We start from the raw sequence: 26,483 nt of genomic DNA, 5'->3' as shown, positions 1-26,483 counted from the left end.
CGCTTTAGAAAAAGATTGTTTTACATCTTGCAGGAGCATATCTTGCTGTGAAATATTACTTCTTTAAAATGAAAACCTTTGCTTCAGCACTACATTAACTTGCAAATGGATAACCTAAGACATTTACAATGACTTGGTCAAAAAAAGGAGGAATGTGAATGGCCCCTTTCTCCAGCTAAGATACTTAGGAACCCTTGCTGAGCAATAAATGAGTCAGGAACGTAATACTTTTAATTAACGTTTTCTGAATACTTATTTGTAATTTACATTTAATTTTAAACCTGAGCTTAATCCTCTGATCTGGAATGAAGACAGCTATTTAGTGCAGTTTGAATGTAACCTTCCCCAATCTGTGTTAGAAACTATAGAAAAGGGAAACTCTATAGCAATACTTGCAGAACCACTCTTTTCTGAGAGCAGGGGATAATTGTAGGACTTTTTTCCCCCCACTGTACTGAGCAACTAACATTCACAAATGGAAAACAAGTAACCCAAAGCTTCTCTATCAGACTGCTTCACATATGAATAACGGTGCTTTGCATGGAAAACACTGAATTTTGCCTATAAAGTTCTTCCATGGCATCATTTTGCCAGCTGCTGTCCTTTTGAAATCAGAGGGCACAGGCAGCAGGGCTTGGCCGATAATAAATTTTGGCATTTGAATGCAAGTACAATATTACCCATGCATAAATGCACAGAAATAACCTCTGCTTCTTCCTTTCTCCACATACCTGCGCTAATTCAGTAGGAAGCTGGTAAGTGACAGTATGACATACTGTGGCGAATTAAACCTCTACCGTCTCAGGCTTTGATGGTGTAAATCTGACCGTGCCATTACCCCAGTCAGACAGAGCGCTGCCGAAATCACTGGGATTTGCTATGGTTAGATTTTTTTGAAAGTTCAGACTCTGGATTTTCTATCAGAAACAGCAACAAAATGGGAAAGACTGCCACTGTCTAAGATTTAATCCCTTTTAAGCCTAATTTCACTCGCAATTCAAGTAGGTGTATAACCTGTGTCACGTAGAAATATAAGTATTTTCTTGTGATCAGCTCTCTCATCTTGGGAAATCGGCACAGTCTCTTTAAATCAGTCAGTCATCCACAGGAGTCTGTATTCATTTATTCTCTGTTAAATGGAACTGTCAGTTTTGTTGCACCAAAATTCGATTTTCTATTTCATACACATTGCGTATGATGATTTTAATTTACTACTGGGTCACCAAACAAGTCACCCTTGTTTTAAAAATATGAGTTTCTGCTACCTTCTAGAAAAATGTCAGGTAACTGTAGTTAGACGGTGTGGTGGGTGTACTGTAAATGTGCGGAGAAGAATGAAAGACAAAGGATATACACGCAAGCATTATTTCACTTCTTTAGTACGTCCCTCATCACGCACAGGCTCAAGGCCTCTGAGTGTGCTTTGGGAGAACCTCTGCTGGTCCCAGGCCAGAGCAGGGGAGCAGGAAGGGGCACGGCAGGAGGGGGCCAGGCTAGCGGCCTCCAAGGAGATTTCCCCTCCGCGGCTGGAGCGAACCTGGGAGAGCGGCTGCCCCAGCTCTGCCCTCCTTCCAGCAAAGCCTGCTCAGCCTCCGCGACCTCCTTGTCAGGGTTTCTTTGGCCCAAGAGCGGTGCCTGGTTTGCACACCCCCTATGCTGTCTCGCTCAATGTCACTCTATCTCCAGCTATGCAAAGGGCAAAGCTATTGATTTTTAAGTGCTGCTGCTTTTTAAAATAAACACAGGATGTATTTTCTTAGTTAAGCATATCATGAAAGGGAGTAATGCTACTATGGATAGTTAATTTTTAAGCCTGATAAGAGCATTTTAAAACTATTCAATGCTATGTCTGCTCTTCAGCCCATGGTTTGATTTTAATAGAATTTGCAATGGAAGGGCTTGTTCTTGTCCGTGTTAAGGCTGAAAGCCACTTTAGTGAGTATGCAATAATCTACAACCTACATATGACTAGTTAAAATATGCCCTGGTTTTATACATGATAGGACAAATCAGTCTTTTCAGCAGCTTCTGAGGATCAACACCAGAAATGAATGTGGCGCAAAAGGTTCAACACAGGAGGCTGCGGAGAAGAGAAAGACCAGACTCCACAGGTACAGCTGGTTGTTGGAAGCTATGTGTAAACAGTCCTTCTCTGATGAAAAGCCAGTTGTTCCTGAAAACAGATGAACCAAACCTCACTTTAATGTTTGGTCAACTGTGTTTTCTCTGCCAGTAGGCTTTGTTTATCAGATAGCTATGAAGGTTACACTGATGCCATTTTGAAGATTTTTTTTAAAATCTTGAATGAAAACATTAGAGAGAAGCAAAAATGGAATTATTTCCTTGTTGAAATACTCTCCTTTTTGTGAGAATAGAAATTGCTTTCTGAAGGGCAGGTATTCACGTCTTGGAGGAAATCTCATTTATCCTTCCACTTTACCTATTTTGCTACTGCTGCGAAAATGTCACCTAATGGGCAGAGCAGAATTAAACTGGGACAGAAAAGCAGGATAACACAAGGGCGGGGGAGGTAAATAATAGCTCAGCAACAGAAAATCTGGAGCATGGATGCAGGGATGGGGATGGACCCGTAGGGCTTGTGAACTTTTCAGCTTGATGCTACTATGCAGGTGTGGAAAGAGTGAATAAAAAAGCCCAGTTGTCTCTGCAAAGCACTCGACAATACACCCATCATCTCCAGCACAGGGCCGGCCCCACGAGAACCGAGATCTTTAGCTCAGTAACAACTGTGCTTATTATGACATGCCTCAGCTGCGCATTCCTACCCAAAACTGTGCTTGCCACCACTACCCTTAGTCGTCTAACGTCTAGCCTTGAGCTCTCTCTCACCTGCATTTTGACACCTGCCTAATCCTGTAGATTAATGTATTTCTGCTGGACTCAGAAAAATCTCCTTTTGAGATGCCTTCCTTCACCTCTGCAGAAAGCAGTGGCCGTGGCAGAAGAGGCGGGTGCGGCGCGTGGCAGCCGGGTGGGCAAGGCCGCCCGAGCCCACACGGGGCTCTGCCAGCCGCCGGCGAGCCAGTGCCCCTGCGAAGCACAACGGCACAAACAACCGACTTGCTTGGTTCGATGGCAGTTAAAAACGGCGAGCAATAAAAAATGTTTTGAGCTGAGCCAAAATGCACAAATCCAGTGAGTGGGAAAAAAAGGGAGAAAGAAGAATCCTTTTGCACTGAATGAAATATTTCACTCAAACGGGAATGAAAAATTTTGTCCTAATTACCTGTTTTTAAGTGGCCTTAATTTCTGTGAAAGAAAGCAGCAAAAAAAGTTTTTGAAATTAAAAAAAATAACTGTGGTGTTTAGTTTAAAAACATATTAAAAACTTTTTTTTCCCCCTGGAACCAACTACGTGGTGAAAGATAAATTCGCAAAATCATGTTAGTAGCTGCTGAATTGCTGCTTTCTCAGGACACATTTTTAATTTGCTATCTCAGCTCTAAAGGGCCATCTGTCTCGCAACCATGGCGGGGCCGTAGGGCTGGCCGGGGACGTGGATGCAGAGGTAATTACAGCGTTACCTACCAGCTACCCAGAGCTCTGCTTAATGGATCCCCTGGAAGAGCTGCAAGGGTTGTACTGATGAGGCTGGCGGCGGGGGCTCGGAGGGGTCCTGCTTCTGCTGCGCCTCCATCTGTCGCGGGCGGGAGTGCTGGAAGCCACGCAGGACTCCCCTCCGCATCCAGGCTGACGCTGAAACATGTCAGAGGGATGTAGAGGGGATTTGCTTCTCCACTGCGTTTTGCACCTGCACTTGTGGAGCAATAAGGCTGCCAGCGGTTTTGCACAGTTCTCCGAGCATCCCTTCAGGCTCCCCAGAGTGATAAATCTACGGCTGGGAAATTTCTGGTACTAAAATAGCTCTTAAAGTACTTTGAATAATCAAAAAAACTTCATACTTTGTAGAGCCCTTTTATATCTCCCTCTCCCTCCTGTCTGATTTCAGTACTTGCCTTTGTGAAACTGTACCATTTATTCCCACGTCACAACAAATAAAGGTACGAATGTATCCTGCTGGGTCAATTAACCCCAGTTCTGCACTGTGTCACAGTCTGTAGTGGCTGTGATTTCCAGAAAGGAATATTCTTTTGTCATTCTTTACCCGTGTGCAAACATATGTTAAGACCATAAGATAACTGTAACACTTCTCCACACAAAGCTAACTCTGCCTTTTATAAATTCTGGAGTGCAGTTATGAACTGTAAAATGACATGAACCAAAACCATGATAACATATATTCTAAAATGGTAGAGAAGACGAAGAACCAACAGTTTTTGTGCTTTCATGTCAGTGTACTCCCTAACTATGATAAAGCTTCACCTTAAAGCCTGTGAACCTCAGCTCTTAGGCAGTCCTTTAAAGACTAGGAGAACTTAAGGGCTGAGGTTTCACAGTATTATATGCAGTAATATGATGCACTTCACTGCAATATCAAACTCCAAAAGAAACAGAAATAATAATAAAAATAGCAGGCATTGTTGACTTGTACTTCCTTGAGCTTTCATGTGAAACATTCAGATAAGCTTGCTCAGTAAAGTCAACCTAAGCAGCTGCCTGATGTAAGAATAAACCTGCTAATGAAATAAATGTGCTGTGCAGCAGCCTATATAAATAGTGACTATATTTTTAAGTGAATACCTGATAAGGAAATAAGCTAAGACACAGATAAAAGGTTGAGACACCAAATGATGAACTGCAATCATTTTCAAATCTCCTATAGGAATAAATCTGTATTAATCTATATACCAGTTTACATCAGTGATGCATGCTTCTGGGTTTCCCTTCCAAAGTAATGAGTAACACCAAATACAGGTTACTATGAGCGTAAAGGAATGAAGACAAATGTGGAAGGCAAATTCCATCTCAGAGGTCCCTCGTGTTCTGATGAAGTGGTGTATATATAGAAGTGTTTTAAATCAATGGGAGTGTATTTTCCTTGCATGGGAGAGTTAGCGTTAAGTAAACAACTGATATTTCCATCAGTGGAGGCAAGCGGGATCTCCCAGGTTGCCTTCTGCAGAGGCTTGTTTTCACCTCTCTCTGGCCTTTCTCCCGAAATGCTGCGGGAGGCAGAGGGCTAATTTTGTACCAGATCAGCTGATATTCCTAGCAAAGACGGGTCTAGAAATTGCCATGAAAGAGTCAGAGGTGCCAAAGCGATGGGTGTAGGAAAAGGTCTAGGTGGGCAGGCAGAGGCTCGAGGGGCCAGACCAGACCTGCCCTCTCTGCAAAGCCTCTGACTCGGGCTGGTGTCCATCTACATCTGCGCCCTGCTGAAAAACCCAGTGGTACAAATTAGCCATTTCTGTCAAATTAGCCAGAGTGCACAGTATGCAGTTCATCTTAGTGGTATGGCCTTAGGTCCGCTGCAGAATGACAGATAATACCCAGTCCAGAGTGTAATGTCTATTTTTGCAACGTTAACCCCCATAAATCTGAAACAAATTTGAACTGGCTGAGTGTGTTTATACCAGCTTGGTGCTTTTTAGTCTCTGGCTGCAAAGTTTTTATCTGCCACTAGGATTCTTAAGGCTAGATTTACTGTTTTGTCCAGCCCCAGCCACAATGTGAACTAAAGATTGCGGGTTATTAACAAGCGTGCTTTGCTTCCTGGGCAAGCAAGCTGGAGGTCTCGCTCAGCGGTACGTGATGAGAGAAAAATTGCACCACCCAGAAGCTCTCATCTAGCTCCGTGGGAGGGTAGAGATTTGTGTTATATGCATTAGAAGAAACATTTTGATAGAAAACATGCCAATTCTGCAGTAAAAGTACCCAGAAGTTGTTGCTCGTTGTGGGTTTGCAAACCCATGCCGTTAGGAGGATTGATGGTAGCGCAGGTTACCAGTGACCCGAGTAACAGGCAATCAGTCTCCCTGCAAAACCACACACACGCAGGTCTCAGGTGTGTTTAGTCTGACGCACCGGCCTGGCACAGGGCTCTTTCTGGCGCTCGCCACGCGCCTATGCGGCCCCCGGGGAGCCGGCCGAGCGCTCGGTGCCTCGCCGAGCCCCAGGGCCTGCCGCGTGGAGCAGGCCACGGCTCCTGCTCGAAGGCTTCCAAAACGAGGTACAGACTGTTCCCTGAATATCAGGATTTCACATGCTACTTTTCACATGAGTGTAAATATAACTGCTGTTCTTAAATGTGAACATTAAATCTACTCTGTAAAAACACAATTACTGCTGCCACGGCAGAAATCTGTCGTCCCTTTTGAAGGAATGCCTTGAAAATGCAATCATAAAATCCCTGCACGTTATGGATTTCATTAACATTGTACTCCCCTAGGATTCCCAATTGCACAATAACAGGAGTTCTTTAAATTTTAAATACCACAGACAGGAACAGTTTCACTGAAACCAGATGTGAGAGCCTCACGCTGGCCGCCTTACTGGTTCTAAGCACTGGAACTGGCTGGTAATTGATACCTATTAACATGTTTGTTGTTCAGATTACAGAAATGGAAACACTATACTATTTTTCCTGTGACAATGACTTATATTTCAATGGCAGTTCCCTGCTCTTGATTAAATGAAAGGGCTGTTTTTATTTTTTATTTTAAATTATGCTGTTTCACACTGAAGGGCAACTGAGCGTGTGAAACGTAAGTGTAATGAACAAGTGAGTTTAGCTGAAGGTTGGGGAGCTACTAACATCCCACATGACAATAGACTAACTTCAGGCTTATTTCTGGCAACCCTTGCCTTGCATTCTTTTTGTATCTTTATTCCAGTCATATTAGAAAATCCACAGACTTTATTAATGTGTTTTTAAAGAAGAAATTCAATCTGGAGTGACTCTGTTCCTGATTATGGAGTCACTCGAAACCTGAAGCTCATTGAGCAATTTAAAAAAGTGTGTTTGAGGGTAAAAAAATGAAGAAAGTACCAGGCAGACTTATGGTGTGATTGTGGTATTGATATTTTGAATCTAAGCTTTGACATTTATTTCAAAACAAACAAGGAAAGGAAAGGACAGACAGCTTTCGTTTAGCAGAGACTGGTAGGCAGACGGCATTCAGATGAACTCAGGAGTTAGCATCTTGCCAGCCAAAGGAGCAATCTAGTTTTTCCACCAAAGAATGGATTTCATGTCCACAGATGGGATTCATGCAAATCCATTACCAACAACAAGCAACCACTATTTTCCTAATTCTTTTCAGTGAAACGGCCCAAAAGACGTCAACACCTCAAAGACGACAATCATATCGCATGCCCTCTAGACGTCCCCTGTAGATACAAATCTCCCTTTGCTGATACTTAACTGAGGTTTTCTGTTTCTTTTGTCTTAGCAAAAACATTAACCTTGAAGGGAGGGGTAAAAGGAAGGGAAAGGAGAACTGTGATATTTCCCCTATACAAAAAATGACACGCTAAGGAAACTAGCATTTGGAGGTGAATTTTCAAGCTGCCTTGCCCATGCATGACCATACATATGCCCATATAAACATACATATATATGCCCAAATTGCATATGCATATGAGCAGTTTGAAGGCAGACCACTGCTTAACCAATTACAGGGTGTGTGCAAATATGGGAAAGTGTAATTGTGGAAAGATTAATAAATACTGGCATAAGCAAAATCTCTGTCTCTCAGACAATGGCACATATAGGAAGAAAAGTGCTTCCACTTTAAAAGTTCCATGTTTGGCATAGCTGCATCACTCAGCCTGCTTTTTGCAGTGGAATATTTTCTAGAGCTCTTGCACTGTGCAACTAAACTCTGTTTATGTTGTAATGCATAAAAACAAATACTTCACATAAATGACAAGTAGCACACAGAACAAAACAGAACAAAGTGACCTTGGTCCTTCATATACAAGGGTCTTCCTCCTTTTATAAAATATTATGATTTTTTTCAACTGATAATTTCAGAGTATTTTATTAGGTGCATGTCCTTGGCTGTTTGTCTGTAAGCCCTTATGGAGATGAACATCTGTTCCTGGGGATATTTATACAGAGGAAACATAGGATTTCAATATTTTATCCAGATACAAACTTGCAACATGTGCCTACTGCCAGTGGTGTCAAGCTTTTATAGATATTGGTTCTTATGTGCAAGGACCATGTTACTGAGGTGCCTGATGGTGTGAAGTGCTTAGCACCTATCTCAAGACTGTCAATTGACTTCAACATAAAAGCACCTAGAACACTTCTGGAGGCTTAAATGAGCAACTGTAGTATTGAATTAAACTATAATAAATATTTAGAAAAATTAGTATTCTCCTGACACAAATGGAACCAAGATGAGTTCAAGTGTTGTACTTTGTGAAAGCTGGGGGATGGCATACTCAGCCCAAAACTAACATGACAGTTTGGCTGTTTCTGCTACATAGGATGAGTGACAAGGACGATTAATAACTCTTCTACAACATGCATGTTGGTGTAAAACATGCAAATTCCATGCAGTCTTCACACAGGATTTTTAGGCTCAGTCTTGCAAACAAGACCCAACTCTGCAGCAAAGGCTGCTACAGCCTGGATTGGCTCTGGCATGAAGTCTGCCCCAGGGATGCTGGGACGTGGGCTATGGGCCATGGAGGAGATGCCTTAGGGCTCAACCGCTTGGGGAAACAGTTCACACAGCGTCTTGCAAAGCAGGAGCTGGGGGAAGTAGGCTGGAGCTGTAGTGTGAGCAGCACAGGGTATGAAGGACTCCACCAGCTCCTTGGCTATGTCAGCAGCTAGAGGCAGCACAGAGCTGCTGAGAACTAATGCTTGGTGGTTGCTTCAACCCTAAGCATCCTGCAAAGGAGGCTGAGAAATTCATGGGTAGGAGGCTTGAGGTGCTCTCAGCTGTTCTAAGCATAAACACCAGAGTAGCTTGGATTCTGTTGTGTTTGTTGTTAAAAAGGTTAATGGTTAAAAAAGTCATTTGAAACTTTTCCTCAGAAAGATCTAGTTCTAACTGAAAGAATTAAGCCATATATATATGTGTGTATGTAGTTATCATAACTTAATAAAGTTAATAAGCACATAGAGCACACAAATGAGATTTGACTGGCTCTCTTGTTTTAATTATCTAGTAATAAATGCATAAGTGACTGCAGGAAAGACGGAAATAAAGAAAAAGTGGCAGCCATATGACCAGCTGAAACACATGGAACTTGATTCTGATGCATTCCACCCATTTTCCACGTGCATTCCACAGGTTTCAAACGGCAATGATTAATAACAAGCCTAGCACTTAGATGAGGCTGGGGAAATTTTTACATTTATTCCTAAGTAAGGGAAAAGGATCAACAGATTTTTTTTGCCACTCTGGAGCCTGATTAGGTCCTTGACCATGATTATCAAGTTGCCAAGAGCTCAGGATGTGTAGGGGCCCCTAAGCAGGACACCTGAGAGTCCCATTGTGTGCAAAGGATCAGAAATGAAAGATTTCCCCCTCTTTCTTCCCTTTGCTAACTACTACTCAACATGTTTTTAAGCTTTCTTGCAGGCAGCAAACCTCACAGGAAACACCAATGTGACCATTCTTATTGACGGCTAATGATGCATTGTTTTTATACGTCAGTTAGTAATTTCCTATAGAAAGCAACAGAAGCAGAAGGAATGTTTAAATATATGAATGAGTTTTCAGTATTAGTATTATTTATCTAATGTGCTCAAGAGTTTCTCCCAGTTTTTGCCAATACAAATAGAATCTACATTACAATTAAGAAGTGTGAGTCAACCTACATAGTTAAGATAAATCTCTGTTTTTTCACCTAATGAAATTAATTAATTATGCTGTTAGGATAAATTGTTATTTGCAAACAGTAATTCATATGAATAATTCCAATCTGTTCAGGAATCATGGGTACATAATTAAGCTACAGGCCTGATAACAAATAGCAGACAACAAGCCTAAGTAGACCCACTGAACTCAAGCAGTCTCCTCATGGACACAAGTGTTTGCAGATTTCTGCTGTACTAACAGAACAAAGCCAAGACAGCCAATCTTGGTGAAGAATGTTATGTTTAATGATATGGAAGAACAGCCACTAGACAGAGACCAGTAAACTCATTTCATGTGCAACATATTCTAGAAGGGACTTAGGTCTTCTAAGGTGAAATCTGAGTGCATTAAAACACCATGCCACATATTAATGCTTAACTATAATCAGCTTGAGACATAGCACATGCTCAGTTTACTGGGACATTCCACTTTAAGTGCATGTTAAACTAATATTGACTTTTCCACTGAACCAAAATCTCTGTTATTTGTGCCCAGAAGACTGAAAAAACAATAGACGTGGGAAGCAGAAGAATTAATCTTCCTGACCTTTTCTTTTTTTATACCTTTGGGAGTCAGCCTTTGTGTGTGTGTCTAATAGGGAATGTGAGCTATTCACTTGCAATGATTCTTAGATTATGTAGAAGTCCTTTAACTGTATTATTTTGTTCTTTCTGTTGCCTTCTCCACATTCAACGAACTCCGCAGAGTATTATTAATAATATCTTTAAAACATTATCTTTTTACCTGTATCCATTCTCTGACAGAATCTTCCCCTGGGGTCCATCCATTTTCAGGGTAATTTAGTCGGGACCTTTCTGAAGACCAGATAGTGCTGTACTGGGAGGAGACAGTGATTTGGTCAGAGTGAATTTCTCCTGACTCCATACCTAGTGGTTCCATGCACTGGAAATCTGAAGAAAAATAAATTACCATCATTACCGTGGTCAGCTTTCTGATTTAGACTTTGAATAATGAGAACGTTTTCCTGCTTTGAATATGAATATCTAAAGAATTTATTTTTATGTGACTTTGAATTCTTTAGCAACTCTAAGTGAGGCACTATTGGGCTTAGGGTGTCATTCTTAATACTGTCATTCGAGTTGCCATGGCAATTCCTGCAATAATAATGCTATACCAATATTTTTAGCCCAGCATTGTAGCCATTTCAATATAGGACAATAGAATTCTCTTTTCTAGGGTAGCACAGGCATTTCTGTGGATTCATAATATAAAACAATGTATGTTCAACCTATAATTCTGCACAGAAGTGGGAAAGACAAACCAGATGACTCAACAAAATAATTTTTGTTTTAAAACTATTTATTGTAGTACAAACAAGTATAAAATATTTTAAAAATACTATTAAAAATCCAGCTATTCTCTCTGGATCCGGGACACTGGAAGGAAATAAACCAAAAAAATTTGAATCCAGGCCAGATGAATGTTGACCTAAGGGAATTACTGTCTCTTCTGTAACGTGCTGTATTTTAATTGAATTGATCAGCCCCATCTAATCTCATTTTATTGACACAAAAATTGCCTAGATAATTCAGAATCAATTGACAATCTAGTCAATATACTGAGTCCAAAGGCTGAGAGGGCATGGAGATTAAATTCTTCTCTCATGCCTACAAAAAGTTAAAGCTCCAACTCCTGTTGAAGCAACGAATGCCACTCATGCACCCCTCTGTCAGAGGTTTACCACCCCCACTGCAGGGACAGAAGGAAAGGACATGTACCTACACTTCAGTCTGGGCACTCCATATTCCAGTATATGTTAGTATAAATTGCCTTCACTAAGAGTTTAAGGTAATGAATTAAAAGACTAATATGAGTTGGCCAAGGAGCTTTTAATAAGTGAAGTTTTGATTTTTCAATGAAAATTAAAATATTCTGAAAAAATATGCTTGAAAACTTTTAAAGTGGAACCAAAAATTTCTATACAGAAGTGCTATCAGGGTGCCTCATAGGAGTTGTAGCTAGGCTGCCCCGTAAGGGAATTACCAAGCTTGCTGGTGAAACTGCATTTCCCACAGTGTACTACCCTTTCACCCATTTCTCGACTGCTTCAATGTACTAGGGTCCTTGGGATCTAAGCTGAGCTACTTTAGGGTAAGACTCAAAGTAAATAAACTTCTGCTTGGAATCAGAAGGAGAGCCATAAGCCACTATGAAGGACTCAGGACTTGCTAGGTGCGAGTCATAACATCTAAAACCAACCTAAAAGTAGGTGTCCAGTCTGAGCTAGAAATGTGGGCCTCCCCTATAGGCTAGTGAGAGAGACAGGTACCTCTGGAGGCCTTTCAGGTGTCTGAGATAGGTTGAGTTATCCTCTGGAGGGGACTGTCTCTGTACTAACAACACAAAGACCAAAGGTGGCTGAAACTAAGTGAGAAGAATCACTCCTCTCTTTAAGAAAATGATCATAGAAAATGTTATCAGTTAAAACAAGTTTCACTGCTGAGGGAATTTGTGTGCACATGCACTAGCCTCTCTTGTTCTGTAGGCCCCTATTTAAGAGCTGGAGGCATTCCAGCATAGCAGATACTATTAATATTGGCTCCAACATGTTGCTTCTGCAGCACAGAGGGAGGATGGCTGTGCAGCAGGTGGCCATGGGGACCCGCATTGCCTGTGCTAGCTGCTGAAGGGGCAGGAGCAGCAGCTCCTACGGAGAAGCCAAACTAGGCAGAGGTACGGTCTGTGAGAGAGGGAGGAGGATACTTCCCATCCATACAGGCTGGGGTACATCCCATTCCCTCCTCCAGCCTATGTGCTTACAAGGTTTTGGAGAGAAGAGTGCAGAGGAGAGGTGGGAAAGAGGGAGGGATAATTTCAATTTACTGATTTTTCTCTGGTTAGCCTCCTTTGACTAAACACGTATATTAAATCTGGGCAAATCTGAATCTGTACAGTAAGTCACAAAAAGGAGAGAGTTTGGTTCAAGGTCCAAGTGTTTCATCATCAAGCAAAGCAAGGAAATCGGCAAGGGCATGGCATAACACTGCCCGTTTTCCCCCTGCTCCTCCCTCACTTGGTTTCATTCTCTGTCCAAAGGGTAAGCATGAAAATGAGGCAACTGGGAGAAAAAATCAGAGACAGAGAACAGAGCTTAAATGGCTTATGAAATGGTTTAACAAGACCGTGTATATTAAATGTGTTCTTTTTACTCAAAAAATCAATCATCAAAGCTTATTCCATGTAATAAAAGAAAGCTTTGGATAGTGCATTCATTGTCCATATTTCATTGTTTTAATGCAACTGTTCAGTTGGTCTGCATTCCTGGTTTCCTTGGTCAGCACAGTTTTTCACAATAATTCTTCCAACTTCCTGTTAATACTGAGAAATAGAACTGTGAGGAGAAATCTGCTTTTTGCATTGATTTTCAAAGGGTAGCTGTTCTTTGAGAAAAGAAAAAAAAGGAAAAAGAAAAACAAAACCAGCCCTCCCCAACCATCTTATTTATTTAAGGTTTCTTTAAAGTTTCATGTGCTACCTGGTGTGCAAGAAGACATAACAGAGAATATTTTACAAGAAGCTCTGCAGGATGGATAAATACTGACCTTCTGATACGCTGCCCTGTGACACACTGTAGTTTGCTGAGAAACCCTCTTTTGCTATCGCACTGTCGGTGTAAAATACCATTGAAAGAATCCCTGTTGATGAGCGAACGCGGCCTGGGTTGTTCTGCCCACAATAACGCCCTATGTGCGGGCCAACTGAAAAGAGACAAAATATAGTAGTAAACCACATCTTCTCCCGCAACAATAGATGCCACTACAATAGCCTTCTAAAGAGATGCCCTCAGCAGGAAATAGCAAGCCTCTACAACAGTTTAAAATCACAGTCTCACCAATAACTTAGCAATGAACAATAAATTGCTTATCCTACCATGGAAGTCTCATTTCTACATTACAGGTAGCACTCCACAAACCTCCGAAGAGGTAAAGAACTAGATTTTCAAAAGATATCTTTTAAAGCGCACAGAGTGAGCAATGATGCACAAAATTACATGTATAAAACAGCAGAAGTGTTTTCCAAAGTGCGATTGAAGCACCTAATTATGATAAGGACATTGAATGGTCCAATTTACCTGCAAGCTTACAAGATGCTGAACACCCTTAGCTCTGGGAATAGGAGTTCAAACAGCACCTTTCAGGATTTATGCCCAATGCTGCAGATAATCTGTTAGTTTCATAGCAAATTTAGAAAAATGTTTTTGCGTTCATATTGACGCAATGAGCAACAGCTCTTTATACCCTCCTATTTAGGCTTTCAGCACATCCTCATGGATCTTTCTCCCATATGCTCAGTATTCAAGAATACTGTAAAAGAATTCTTGAGGAAAATCTTAATCCATTAAAAAGAGCAAGGATTTCTTAAGTATATCTCCATTTCACAGGACACACACACATACACACACACATGATCTCTCTGCCTCTTAATAATATATAAATCAGTTCCTGATATTTTTCTGGATTGCCTGTGCAGTGAGATAATCTGTTCCCTTAATTAAGCTACTCAATTCAGAACCAACATATGTGGCCTTCTAGCACTTAAGCATTCCCTACAGATAGGTCCCTAGGCTGTTGAATAGTGATACATCTGTGCTTACAAACAATAAGAACAGATAATGCTAAAACCCATGCAAAGAGTCAATCATAACGCTAATCATAAGACATCATTCTAATGCTTAAACCACTGGCTTTTCAGGCTTAAATTAACACCTCATCATTTCTCTAGGAAGTCAGTTTAACTTTCAGTTTAAAATATAAAATGTTTATATATCCTAATTATTCACAGTTCAAAGAAAATCCTCAGCTAACATAATTTTGTAGTCATTTATTGGCCTTTTCCAACAAATAAAACAGTTCCAACTTGGAATAGCTTTATTATATAAGCTACACATTTCTGCAAGACCCCAGTGTTGCCAGAAATAAGAAGATCAGATGATATAGCTCTTTCTGCCAGCATACATTTTTCTATCCATGTTCTGGCCACAGTTAGTCCTCAGTTGCCTTGGCAATCCCATGGCATTTAAAATACCTGCCAGTTCAACCCTTTTTCAGCAGGGCTGTTCAATGCAGTATTGCTGGAATGAAACACCCTACAGAGGATATGAGCTGGATTCTTTCTTATCCTGGAAATCATTAAAGCTTTATGGTTCTATTATCTGAAGTGAGAAAGTCGTCATTCTGGAGTGTTAGCGTTACTGTCTTTTCAAAAATATAAAATAACGCCCCCCCTTCAGGCTCCAATTGCCCCAGCTGTATTTTTTTTAATTTTGGATGTGCGCACAGCTCTGACCCTGCTCTTTCCCATGATGGCCTCTCACTGTTAGAGCCACTGATCTTGCTCTGAACTGCAAGAGACGAGGATGAGGCCACCACGCTACGGCACGCCGAGCCTCCCTCCTCCCATTTGCTGCAGGGAAGGCCTCTTTGAAACAGCAGACAGAAGGGAACTTTGTTTAAAGCAGACGGGCTTTAAGATTCCCCATGACTCACTGGTTTATAATTTTTAAGATACATTTAATGATTCTGCATTTCAGCCTCCTAAAGATTGCCCCTGCTATCATGGTCCTCTTCCCTTTACCGGCTTGTGTAGATGTAAGAGCCAAAAGCTTTGCGAACACGACACAAAGAGGTACTGAATTTTTTTGCACAACATGTAAACCTTAGCCTACTGAGCTAATGTGGTATTGATCTGAGCAGAACTGGATGAAATAGAGATTCTTATTCGTCTTATATAAATAGCTAACACACTTAAAGTTCTCCTTTTCCATTTAAGTCTCAAAAACTTTTGAATGGTAATAAATTATCTGCTGTTTCAGGTGTCACCGCACCAAATAAATGCAGTGTGGGAGACACTGTCTGAGCAATAATCCAGGGGATTATACCGCTGGCTGCCTGAGTAGACTCTGACGCTGTTTTTTTGTAGTGTCTTCCTGACCCTTCTTCTTTATGAATTGAGGGGGGAATTTCATAAATTCTCACACTGCTATAAAAGACTATATATGGGTCAAAATGGGAATTCTAGACGAGCAGGTACTGAAATGTGATTAGGCCTAGAAAGCTCTTTGCAGCCTTATGGGCAGACCATCACGTCACTTTGTCGGCTTCCCCCAGGGAGGCCTGCTCCGAACAGGAGTCACTTGGAAATGGCCTCGCTCAGGGTCAGCTCCAGCACCACGCAACAGGGACGCTTCTCTGAGCCAGCCAACTCTGCTTGACTGCCCATGCTCCAGCTCTTTCTGGGATCTTGCCTCCTCTCTCCACTGGCATAGCATGTACAGTGGCAAACTGAGTTCCTTTCAAGTTAAAGGATGGAGGGGCAACTAAGAAACCTGTATGGCAAACTTTTTGCAAAACACAGAATCTATTTGAGAGCTAGAATAAATCCTTGGACTATTTTGAGTATGCACAGGTCAAGATTACAGAATCTGATTTATAATATCTACAGAATATGGCTTGTGGTTTAAGACTAAACAGAAACCTTATCCTTACTAATTCCTCTCCTCTTTTGCTCCTGACAACTGATGGCATAAAAAATATAATGTATTACTAATCTAGTGTTTGCCCTTCTGACTAAAGAGTAAATTTATTGTCAGGCAATTGCGATACTTGTTGGAATACATATTTGCCCATCCAGCTGAAATCTTAGCTTTTGTAATTCAGTTTAAAAAAACATAAGCAAGGAAAAACAGTATAACAGACTTCTAAAATATTAAAAGAAGTGTTACATTAACTAGGCATTTCACTGAATTTTAAAGCTGGTCTATAAAAGTGTGTTGGTGTATTGTAAACAGTATTTTCAAAGCAGTGTGATTCTTATTGACAAAACATTTGCATACAATTAAGGATGCTAAAGAGAAAAGAATTGCAAAATGAATTCTGTCCTAGCCCAGTAGTCACTTAATCTGAGCTTGTATATATTCTTATGCCTTAATAGTTTCTCACAAGAGGGTAGCAGACAAACACAACACAGGAGAAAAACACCTAGATTAATAGCAACTTTCATTTGCATTGATGTTAACAACCAAAGTAAAGTGTTCTTTTTTGTTCTGTAATTCAGTGCAAGCTCTTCTGGTATTGACCAGAACAATAATGCTTAGCCTGCTGTTCTCAAACCATATGTAAACTTCTTTAAATTACTTTTTAGCCCCTAGTAGACGATCTATAGAGCTTCAAAGAAAGCTGCATGATGAATATGTGCAATTCATCACTTAAGCTAGTCCTGGGTTTGAGTGGGCTATTTTTCTTCAAAGTCATCAATGGACTGTTCTCAGCCAAGGCTGGCTGAGGTATATTTGTGCCTTGGGCAAAGATGTTTTTGGTGTCTCATTTATTCATGCAAAATCATACATTTCTGTTCTGTGATCTACTTATTCCCCTGTTCCAACTCCACCTGCTATCTTCTTCAAAGCCTCATCCTGTTTCTGCACAATATATGCAGAATGCACCTGTAGTTCCCAAATAATCTCCAACAGGGCCTGTTTCACTTATTGCTGCGTTTGAAAGAAGAGACCAAAGGGTGCCTTTGGCATGCAGTTAATGCAGAAACAAAGTGCCGGTTTGAGGCCTTCCTGAACAACATGCCTACCATTCCCCTCATGAACCAGCAAAACACTTAGACTATTGCTTAACTTCAGACACAGAAGTGTCCCCGGAGAGTTCCTTTTGAAGTCCATGTAACTACTCACATGCTTCAAAGATAAGGACGTGTTTTGTAAAATCAAGATGCAAGTACCCAGCACTTGCCAGATTCAATCCACTAAAAGGATAACTAGGTAGACTGAGGGACTCCATGACTGTGAAGGAGCATTTCAGGATTAACTTCTTCACAAATGATCATTGGAGTTGCTGGCAAATCTTCCAACAGAAGATTGTTTTCCATCAGGAAAATGTCAATTAGGAAGAAGCAAAATGTAAGTGGAGGCATACTGATTTTGACATTTCATTTTAAATACCATTTTGAAACTTCATTTAAGAGAAAATACATTTTTTTTTGCTTTTTGGGGGCAAGGAAGGGAAAAGAAATACTTCACAAGTGCACATTTTCTTGAAAACAGCAAATTCAGTTCCTGCTGATCTCTAGTGCCTGTAGCTGATCATATTCTACCATAAAAACTTTTTACACATATGGTGAGATTCATCTGCTCTAATTTAGGCATCTAAAGTTATAGATGTTACAGAGTTAGTGACCCAGAGCTCCCATTATAGTCAATGAGATCAGCACCTTCAGAGGACCATTCGCTGCATCCTAAACCGGATGGCTAAGATAGATCAGCGAGGAAGTGTTGTTCTCCTCTGCTGAGGACAGTGGGACTTGCAGTGCCTGGCTCAAACCATGGCGCCTGGCACTTGGCTCTGGGTGAGAGCACCAGGGGACTGCCCAGGTAATCCTGTCCTGGTTGCAGCTACAACTGCTCTCTGCCAAACCATTCACCGTGCTCAGCATCATCCCTGCAAACCACAGCTGTGCAGCTGCGGAGCTGCGGATTTTAATGGAAGGTTATATATATTTTTTTCAAACATTTTAAAAGTAATAGTTTATAGTAAACCAAAACAAAATATAAAACTTCTTTTTGTGCACTGATTTACTGCTAAATCCAGACATCTACCATATCCTTAGTACTAGCAATCCTTGTTTTATTCTATGTTTAAATGAAATGTGGCAAAATGGATCATTTAACATCTAACATAACTGGGCATGTAAGCAGTAGTGCAGTATAACAAAGCAAAATAGATTAATTTTTTATTGCTATGTCTATATCACTAAATGAAACACTGTGGCCAGTGGCCAGGGACCATTCTTTGGACCAGACAAACAGCATGACACAGCTCACTTCCATATGGCTCTGCCCTCTAAAGCAGAATGGCCATGTCCAAAGCGCCAACTGCACTCCTCCAAACTGTGCTTAGGAATTGCTTGGGAAAGTGCAGGTTGACGTGGGCTAAAACAGTGCCAGGAAATGTGCTGGCAATGAAGAAGTACAGACAACCACAGACAGATGCTCTAGTCTTGTTTTAGTTAATAATATAGATTTTAGCCTCAAAATATTTTTCACAGACATTATAGCCTCAAAATATTTTTCACAGACTAAAGGAAAATAGGGACAAAGGTCTGGGTAAGTGTCCCTTTGTCAAAGGCAACCATAATATCTAATCTTTTTCAGAAACGTACTACTTTCATCTGTAGGCAAATTAGATTTATTTTGGCTTCTTTCTCCTTTTTTGTAAGATTATCTGGATTCTCTCTTTCAGAGATCTAGAAGCTTATTTTAATTTCTATCTTCAGTTTCCTGTGTCAACTTTGCTCTTCAGTTGAAATAGTTCTTCTCCCTCTCTAGTATTCATCCTGTGATATATTTATGGAGAAGCAATGACGTCCTCTCTGCCCTTATAGTGCTAAGTTAAGCAAGAGAGAGAAACTTCTGGCTACAGAATCATCCTACAGTGAATCACGTATCAAACATTTTCCTAGGACTGCCACAAGCTCCAACGGTTTGTGTCTAAGGAAACATTTCTTTCTAGTCTGCAGAATTGGATGACTATTTACGAATGTGTAAACATACCGGATGTCAGGATCAGTTTGGGTTTGGATAGTTTGTGAGGGAACTGGAAGGCTGATAATGCATGTTGTTAATTATTCTTTGGTATGGCTCAGTCATTTTCCTGAACCAAAAAATTACCACTTTGAAACCCTCTGACGCTAACAATAATGCATTTCTTTCTGATAATATTACACATAAATTGATTGATTGAGTCATTTTTTCACATGTCAGTTTAAATCCAAGTTCTCCGGGAATTTAGCTTGGAAAGATTTGGCCTATATGCAAATAAACCTATTATTAAATGTTCCAGACATCATTACTGTATTGTTACAATACAGTTTTCCTAACTGAGGAATTAAATACTAAATCATCTTTCTACTACTCTTTCTTCACTATTTACTGGAGTGCTAAAAGAGCCATGATAAACTATTAAACCTAAAACGGAAGGAAAAAAACAAACATGTAAAAAAGCAGATACCTATTTACTGCTGCATCGATAAAAGCTTTAATTGGAGTGATCTTGTGGATTAATCTAGGAAAATAGGCAAGTTTAAATGTGTTATTAAAGTATGTTCCTAAAGTTATATGTTTTCATTTAAATGAAATATTAATATAGGATTAGCAGTTTGAAGAAACTGCCACTGCTTTTCATAAAAGCAAAGAAAATATCTATTAAAATGGTCTATCGCACCAGTGGAAAACTGAAATAGCTGTAATTAGTGCTCAACACAAACAACATCAATCCTGGCTTGTTCGGTTTTGCTACAAGTTACAAAAGAAAGAAGAAGATCCACAAGATGCATCTCTTTATCAGCTTGCAGCATACATGGAGACACTGAAAAAAGGCATCAAGAGCAATTGCTTAACATTGCTGCTTGTACAGTTCAAACAGATATTTTGGCATCCTAAAGGTTAGGTACTCAGCTTTAACAGCGCCTCGTGGGCTGGACCCTCAGCCTGTCTAGCCAATGTCTTTTGAGAAATGCTAGACGGCCCTAACTGGAGGGAACTTGGATATTGCAGACCCATTGACATACATGAAAAAGTGGAGAAGTCATGTGGCTATTGTGTGCATCAGTTTCAGTGTAAAATAGGGATACGAGACTGGGTGTTGGGTGAAATGAGGGCTCACTGACTCCATTGATGTAGATAGTATCTAGCTAGGCACTTAGTGAATTTAAACACAAGGTCAAGTGGGGTCAACAACTAAGTGGAAAATTACTGAAATGGCAAAGAAGTAAGTTCTAGAAGGGTACCCAACTGGCAGCCTGGCACGGGTGCCCAGCTAATCAGCAGAGATTATAAATTAACACATTAAGATAAGACCTTTGGATGTGCTTATACTACTGTAAGAGGAACCCTGCAGTGCGCCTAAGTTAGCTGCATGGCTAACTGCAGGACTGTTCATTGAGCCAGGTGATCATGTAGTGATTATGATTTCAATTGTACAGATGCCACATTTTCTCTGGTAAAGAAATTCTCTGCTTTCACAGCTTGGCTCCAGCCTGGTTCCTCCTCAAGCTAGAGGAGTTCTACCTAAAGTCCAGTTTGGGCTAATCTAGTAAACCCAAACCAGGTTGCAGCAAACTACTGGACAACACGCATGTATTGCCTTCAGAAGTCTGGGGGACCTTTATAAGACTTCCAAAAGTAGTTTATTTTAGCATAGGTCCATCACATATTACCTCTAAAAGCAGATTCTTCGCCCAAACCAACTGTTCAAAATTAAGCATATTTCATTAAAAAAAATCACTCACACTGTAATATGCTTTACTGAATGAATTTACAATGTATTTCTCCCATTAATTCAACTCATCTCACATAAACCAAACAAGGACCTCTCTACTATGACATTTGAAAAAATGAGACTATGCCTTCTGCAGCCCACTACAAAGTAATGGCTATGCATACCACAGCCCATTTTTCTCTTACCATCGGGGAATCCATCCCAGATTTCCAATCGGTCATAGCGACAGAACGCTCCCCCTGGAGTATTCGAATCAGGTTCTAGTTCAAAGCTTTCAAATTCCAGTATAATCTCTGACATCTTTGGTGCAAAGATAATATAAGTGCATTCAAGGCTATTGGGATATTTTTCAGGGAACCCAGGAGACTTTATCACTCCACTTGATGAAGTAAAGTTTCTGGAACATTCAGGTCCTGTAGGAGAAAGAGGAAAATACCTAAGTTAACACTATGCTACTAAGAAAAGTAGTTAGCTGGAAAATGAATTTGGTCATATTGTCTTTCTAGCAGCAAAGGTGGCTTTCCAATGAAACACTTCATTCTAATAGCTGTATTAATCACTCAGCCAGCTTGTTCCTAGTCAGATATTAAAGCACAATTCACATATACTGTGTGATCTCCACTTTTCAATTTGTATGGAACAATATGAAAACTTGTACCAGCTCTAGAAAAAATTATGACAAATACAAAGTCATGTGGGAACAATGAAAACGTAAGCTGCAGAAATCTCAACAGAGCCCTAGAGAAATAATTATAGCCCCTTCAAGCTCAAATCTTTAAATCTTATGGCTGACAGGCTTTTATTGGTGAAATAGAACATTTTAGGAAAGCGGGTGAGTGAATTCAGTAGAGGGAGTAGTGGTTTCAGATTCCTGGAGCACTGACTCAGTAACTCTGCCAGATGTGACCTATGCCTCCTTGACAAACTAAATGTGAAAGGTAATTCGTACATGTACCAAGGGTGAGTGACTCACTCTGAGTGGTGTTGACACAGGTGCACCAGTAAAATGTTGCTGTTAGTGCAGGCATGATAAACTGTGTGATTACAGGCAATGTTGCTAGAAGTCACCTAATGCCAATGTTGACACACTAACTTTCTCCAATGTCCCCATCACAGCATAATGTGATCCTCCAAACACTGCTCTTGGTCAAGCAGGGAAGTGGCAGTGGAGAAGCAAGGGTATAAAAGGCCAGATCACTGGATGCGCATTTGCGAATACAGGGGTCTAAAACCAGAGTCTATCTCTTGTTGACAGATCACATTTCTCCTTTATTTAGGTCCCTCAGGAATCCTCTCCTTGGATTCCACATCTGCAGGTGTGCTCGGAGCAAGCCGCAGGCACTGCCCACACCTCCTCCCCCTGGGTCAGCTTAGGTACCTCCCTCTCTCTGACTTTTGACACTCCCAATTTAACGGAAAGTGAGTTACAGGATTTGGGGCATTAGTGGATACCAGCTGGCTGGGGAGCTTGGGTAGGGATGGCTCAGATGAAATTCTTCAGACATGGTGTAGGAGAATGATACAGGCAAGAGTCTGGTTGCAACAGGCCTGTGCTGGGCTATGAGTCTGTGTGGTAGCTTTCAATTTAGATGAGGATGCCCAGCTTCCTTAGAGACCGTAGTCAGGAGCCTTAGAGGATTTCCAATGCTTAACACAGCTCATTGATGGAAAACAGTCTGGTTTGCTGCATATATGAATACTCTTCTTGCACCATAGAAAATGTTTTCCTTGTGAATGTGCCAAACATATTACCCCCCACATATTTGGCCGCCTCCCAAGTAAATTCAGTATGTGAGAGAGAGAGATCTGAAGGAATCTAGTTAATTCAGGTATTTTTGTCCTTCAGCAGACACTGATAGGAAATGTTTGAGCTATCAAATTAATATTCAGAACACTTCACAGCATATTTTGGAAGAGGTAGATATTAATGGGCACATATCCTGACCCGTTCCAATTTGGGAAATTGCATTTTGCCTATAATTAAATCTCCCCCTTACATGTTAGCCAGATATTTCTCTTCTCTGTCATTCCCTTGTCTCCTTGTCATATTTGGGAGAGTTATATTCTGGTTGCTTCTCCTCACTCCCACCAGTAGCTGCTGTTCCGGGATAAAATAACCTCGGAGTATGCCATTCATAGCATGAAGTGCTCTGTACTCCTCTTGGAATCCAATAATAGATGCAATATAAAATGTAAGCCAGGATCATTACTGCTTTATTAAATACAACGAAACCCTGGCTCTGTGACCACAGGATTGTCGGGCTCCCTACGCTCACCCATGACATCTCAGTACCACCTTGCTTTGTCTTAAACACATTCAAGCCAGTTTGGTGCAAGAAACAAAAACTAATTTTCAGATGAGTTCCCTCACTAAAATGCCCTCCACAGATTTTGACCCTTTATTAACACTGTGAAGAAACTATGGGAATTAAATAAACTCTGAGGCTACAAGGAACTCCATGGAGTTCTGGCATAAAAGAGGCCCATCAAAGTAGATACTTCTGACATGGAGAAATTGCATGCCTGTGTGTGTATGAAATATAGAAAGAGAGATAGGCTGGGGAAAGAGGGAGGGTAAGCAAAAGAAGGAGCAAAAGAAAGAGAAAGAGATGATTTTGGAGATAATTTCATTTGATCTCTGCAGGAGGTGTCACTGAGCCAGAAAATCTTTTGTCTTCCTGTTTGACAATGTCTTTTATTTCCATTTAAACCATTAATTAAGTCCATCTAAGGTTAGGAATATAGAATGTTAATCATCTACATCCTCTTGTAGTCATGAGGCTGTTCAACCACCCTAAGGCAGGCTGGCTGCCAGAGCCAAAATGACAAATATTTCAAATGGGCTAAACATTAGGTGATATGGATCTCATGTTTTTAGTCTGGAACTCAGCTTCTTCTTCAGTGTCTCTCTGGTTAAGAAGCTGGATGAGAAATAAAGGCAACTCCTACTCTCAAACCCATACTACACTTATCATGGTCCTTACATGTGCCAGTCCCGCCTCACAGTTTCCGCGGCATGCAGCCCAATGAGCATCAGGTTTAAAATTCACCTTAGGATACAGGGAGAGTAATGCAGCTTTTCTTTTCAAAAACTAAGGAATGGCCTCACAGGAATAGTTGACAAAAATATACTGTGTGTTTGAATGCAACTTAGCCTTAGGCTTAGTACCACAGGACCTTCGGACTAGGATCTTTTAATACTTCTTTTCCTATCTGGGAAATGATCAACTAGAATGTGAATATGCTAAAACATGGCATATTAGTCTGCTGTGAGTGTCTTAGCTTCCTCTGCATAAAAGGGTAAACTAGTCAGCTCTGTTTGGTACAGAAATTAAAATGCAAATTTCTAACAGCATATATGCATTAACTCAAATGTAAAAATGACTGTGTTCCCACAGCAACCATACCTTGTACCCTTTGTGTGCATATAGTATTTTCCAATGCTGTACCTGGTGATAACTTTCCTGCCTTAATATACAGTTTATGTGGAATGAACTAGAGTGAAAGTTGCTCTGGGAGCCACAATTTTGAGTTTCCTGACTTCTGTGTGTGTAAAATCACATTCATAATGCCATCTTAACATGGTTAATGTGTATCACTGAGAGATGTAAATGACCACATAAGGAAATAAACACAACACCTCCGTCAGAGTTGCCACCACACTATTAGAAATAAATAAAAGCTTTTTTCTTGAAAGGGCTCACTTGTTAAAATAGATTGTTTCATGGGCCATTCTTCCACTTGTTGTTGCATTTCAGCCTTGGTCTTTATGAAAAATGGTACTATATATACAAGCATTGAGAAACTTCAGAACACAAGAATGTAGCTTCTAAAAGACACAGAAGTAAATAGAGACATTTTTCAGGAAAGCTTGGTGTCATTCGGATGTTAAATTCTTTCAAAAAATGTGACCCTGAGGGTCACCAAAAGAATTTCTGGGAGCCAAGAGTGGATTTACAGACAGGGAAGATGGTGAACAAGAGGTCTCTGGCCCCAATTAGCAGTGTGCAGAGCAGCGATAGCATGCAATAGAACAGAGACTTCACTACTGTGCCCCTCCTCATTAACAGTACAGCTGCCACCAAGCGTGTGTGCTGAACACAGCTGAAAATCCGGCTCTGATTTGGGTACATGAAAAGGAGCTGAACTGGTCCTGAAAATGTGGCACCGTCTGTGAGTGTTTTGCATTTGAAATTTGGAGTTTTGAACTGCTTTGAAAAGATGACCGTAAACATTGATGTTGAAAGCAATATTTGTTTCTAGGAAGTAAAGCATATTGTCTTTTTATTTTTATCTCATTTTGGTCCAATATTCTCCAGCTTTAAATATCTGAATTATTTATCTCTATTCAGTTATAGGGAAGGTATATGCCAAAAAAAAAGATCTCACTACCACCCTTCTAGCTTTTGACTCAGAGAGTTATTGAAGGGAGGCTGTCTGTAGGTCTGCTCAGTCTGTCTTGGCTGGGCTTTCTCTGCTCAGCATACAGCTATCTGTGCTCACCAGGCTGTACCGAACCCCTGGTGCAAGCATCCAGCAGGACATGCTTACAAACAGCGTGGGCTTCCCCTCTCCCTTACCTCCCAAATACCATCTGTGAAAGCAGCAGCAATCTGATGCTTCCATCATCTGCTGCCCATGTGTACTCAGGTCCTTTCTGAGCCCACAGCTATCTCTTGGCAATGCCGAGCAAAGCACTAACCAAAATAAGTCAGGGACTCAAAAGGTTACAGTGCTGTTAAGGCAGTAACATTAAATCGTACCAGAATTATTATCACAAAGAAGGAAAGCTAATGGTGTTAAGAAGGTCTAAGCAAACAGCTGATGAAGACTATCACATTACACCCAGAGGAGTCAATCCTCAGCTGCAGTGGACTCATTGGATCTGTAATGATTTACACCCATTGAGTACATGCCCCACACTGGAATGACAAGAGCGATGAAACTTTCACCTTCAACCAATTTCTTGCATTCCCCCCCTTCCCGAGAATAATGGTGAACGTTTTGATGGAAGTAAAAAAATTACAGGTTATGAACTATATGATAATAATTGTTTCTCACCTCTTTTGAAAACTTCGTAACGGATAGAAAATCCTGCTCCATGAGTTTCATAGTCGGAAACGAATTTAATAAAAAGATATGGTCCCGAAGACACTAAAGGAGGAGGAGCAATTTTTCCACAGTACTTTCCCCATAAGCGTCCTTCAGCATTATCTCCATCAATCACTTCAACATAATCATACCTGGTAGATAAATGGAAGGAAGAAACTTTTAACTTCCAGGAAAGAAGGAGACCTAATTAATTTAGAAACCATAACACAACATAGATAATCAAGAAAAATGCTAGCTTGCTTGGAAAATGCATTATGCTGAAAGATGTAAGCAAAATGAAATAATTAAAATGGACTACATTATGTCTGTAGACATCATCTGGCAA

At 40.6% G+C, this 26,483-nt stretch overlaps 1 protein-coding gene across 2 annotated transcripts in view; it reads right to left on the bottom strand.

Annotated features, from left to right (window-relative positions):
* The window catches only part of NRP1 (neuropilin 1), a 113,507-nt gene that overhangs the window by 42,309 nt on the left and 44,715 nt on the right, over window positions 1–26,483 (bottom strand). For both annotated transcript variants that reach the window (XM_064505803.1, XM_064505804.1), the window contains exons 4-7: window positions 26,108–26,289; window positions 21,232–21,459; window positions 13,307–13,462; window positions 10,488–10,654 (exon numbers count right to left, since the gene is read on the bottom strand). In XM_064505803.1, the coding sequence (XP_064361873.1) occupies window positions 10,488–10,654; window positions 13,307–13,462; window positions 21,232–21,459; window positions 26,108–26,289 (733 nt within the window). The remainder of the gene's footprint in view (window positions 1–10,487; window positions 10,655–13,306; window positions 13,463–21,231; window positions 21,460–26,107; window positions 26,290–26,483) is intronic.

Source organism: Dromaius novaehollandiae, chromosome 2, assembly GCF_036370855.1.
Source record: "Dromaius novaehollandiae isolate bDroNov1 chromosome 2, bDroNov1.hap1, whole genome shotgun sequence".
NCBI classification, from domain to species: domain Eukaryota; kingdom Metazoa; phylum Chordata; class Aves; order Casuariiformes; family Dromaiidae; genus Dromaius; species Dromaius novaehollandiae.
This window is presented reverse-complemented; position numbering and strand designations above follow the sequence as displayed.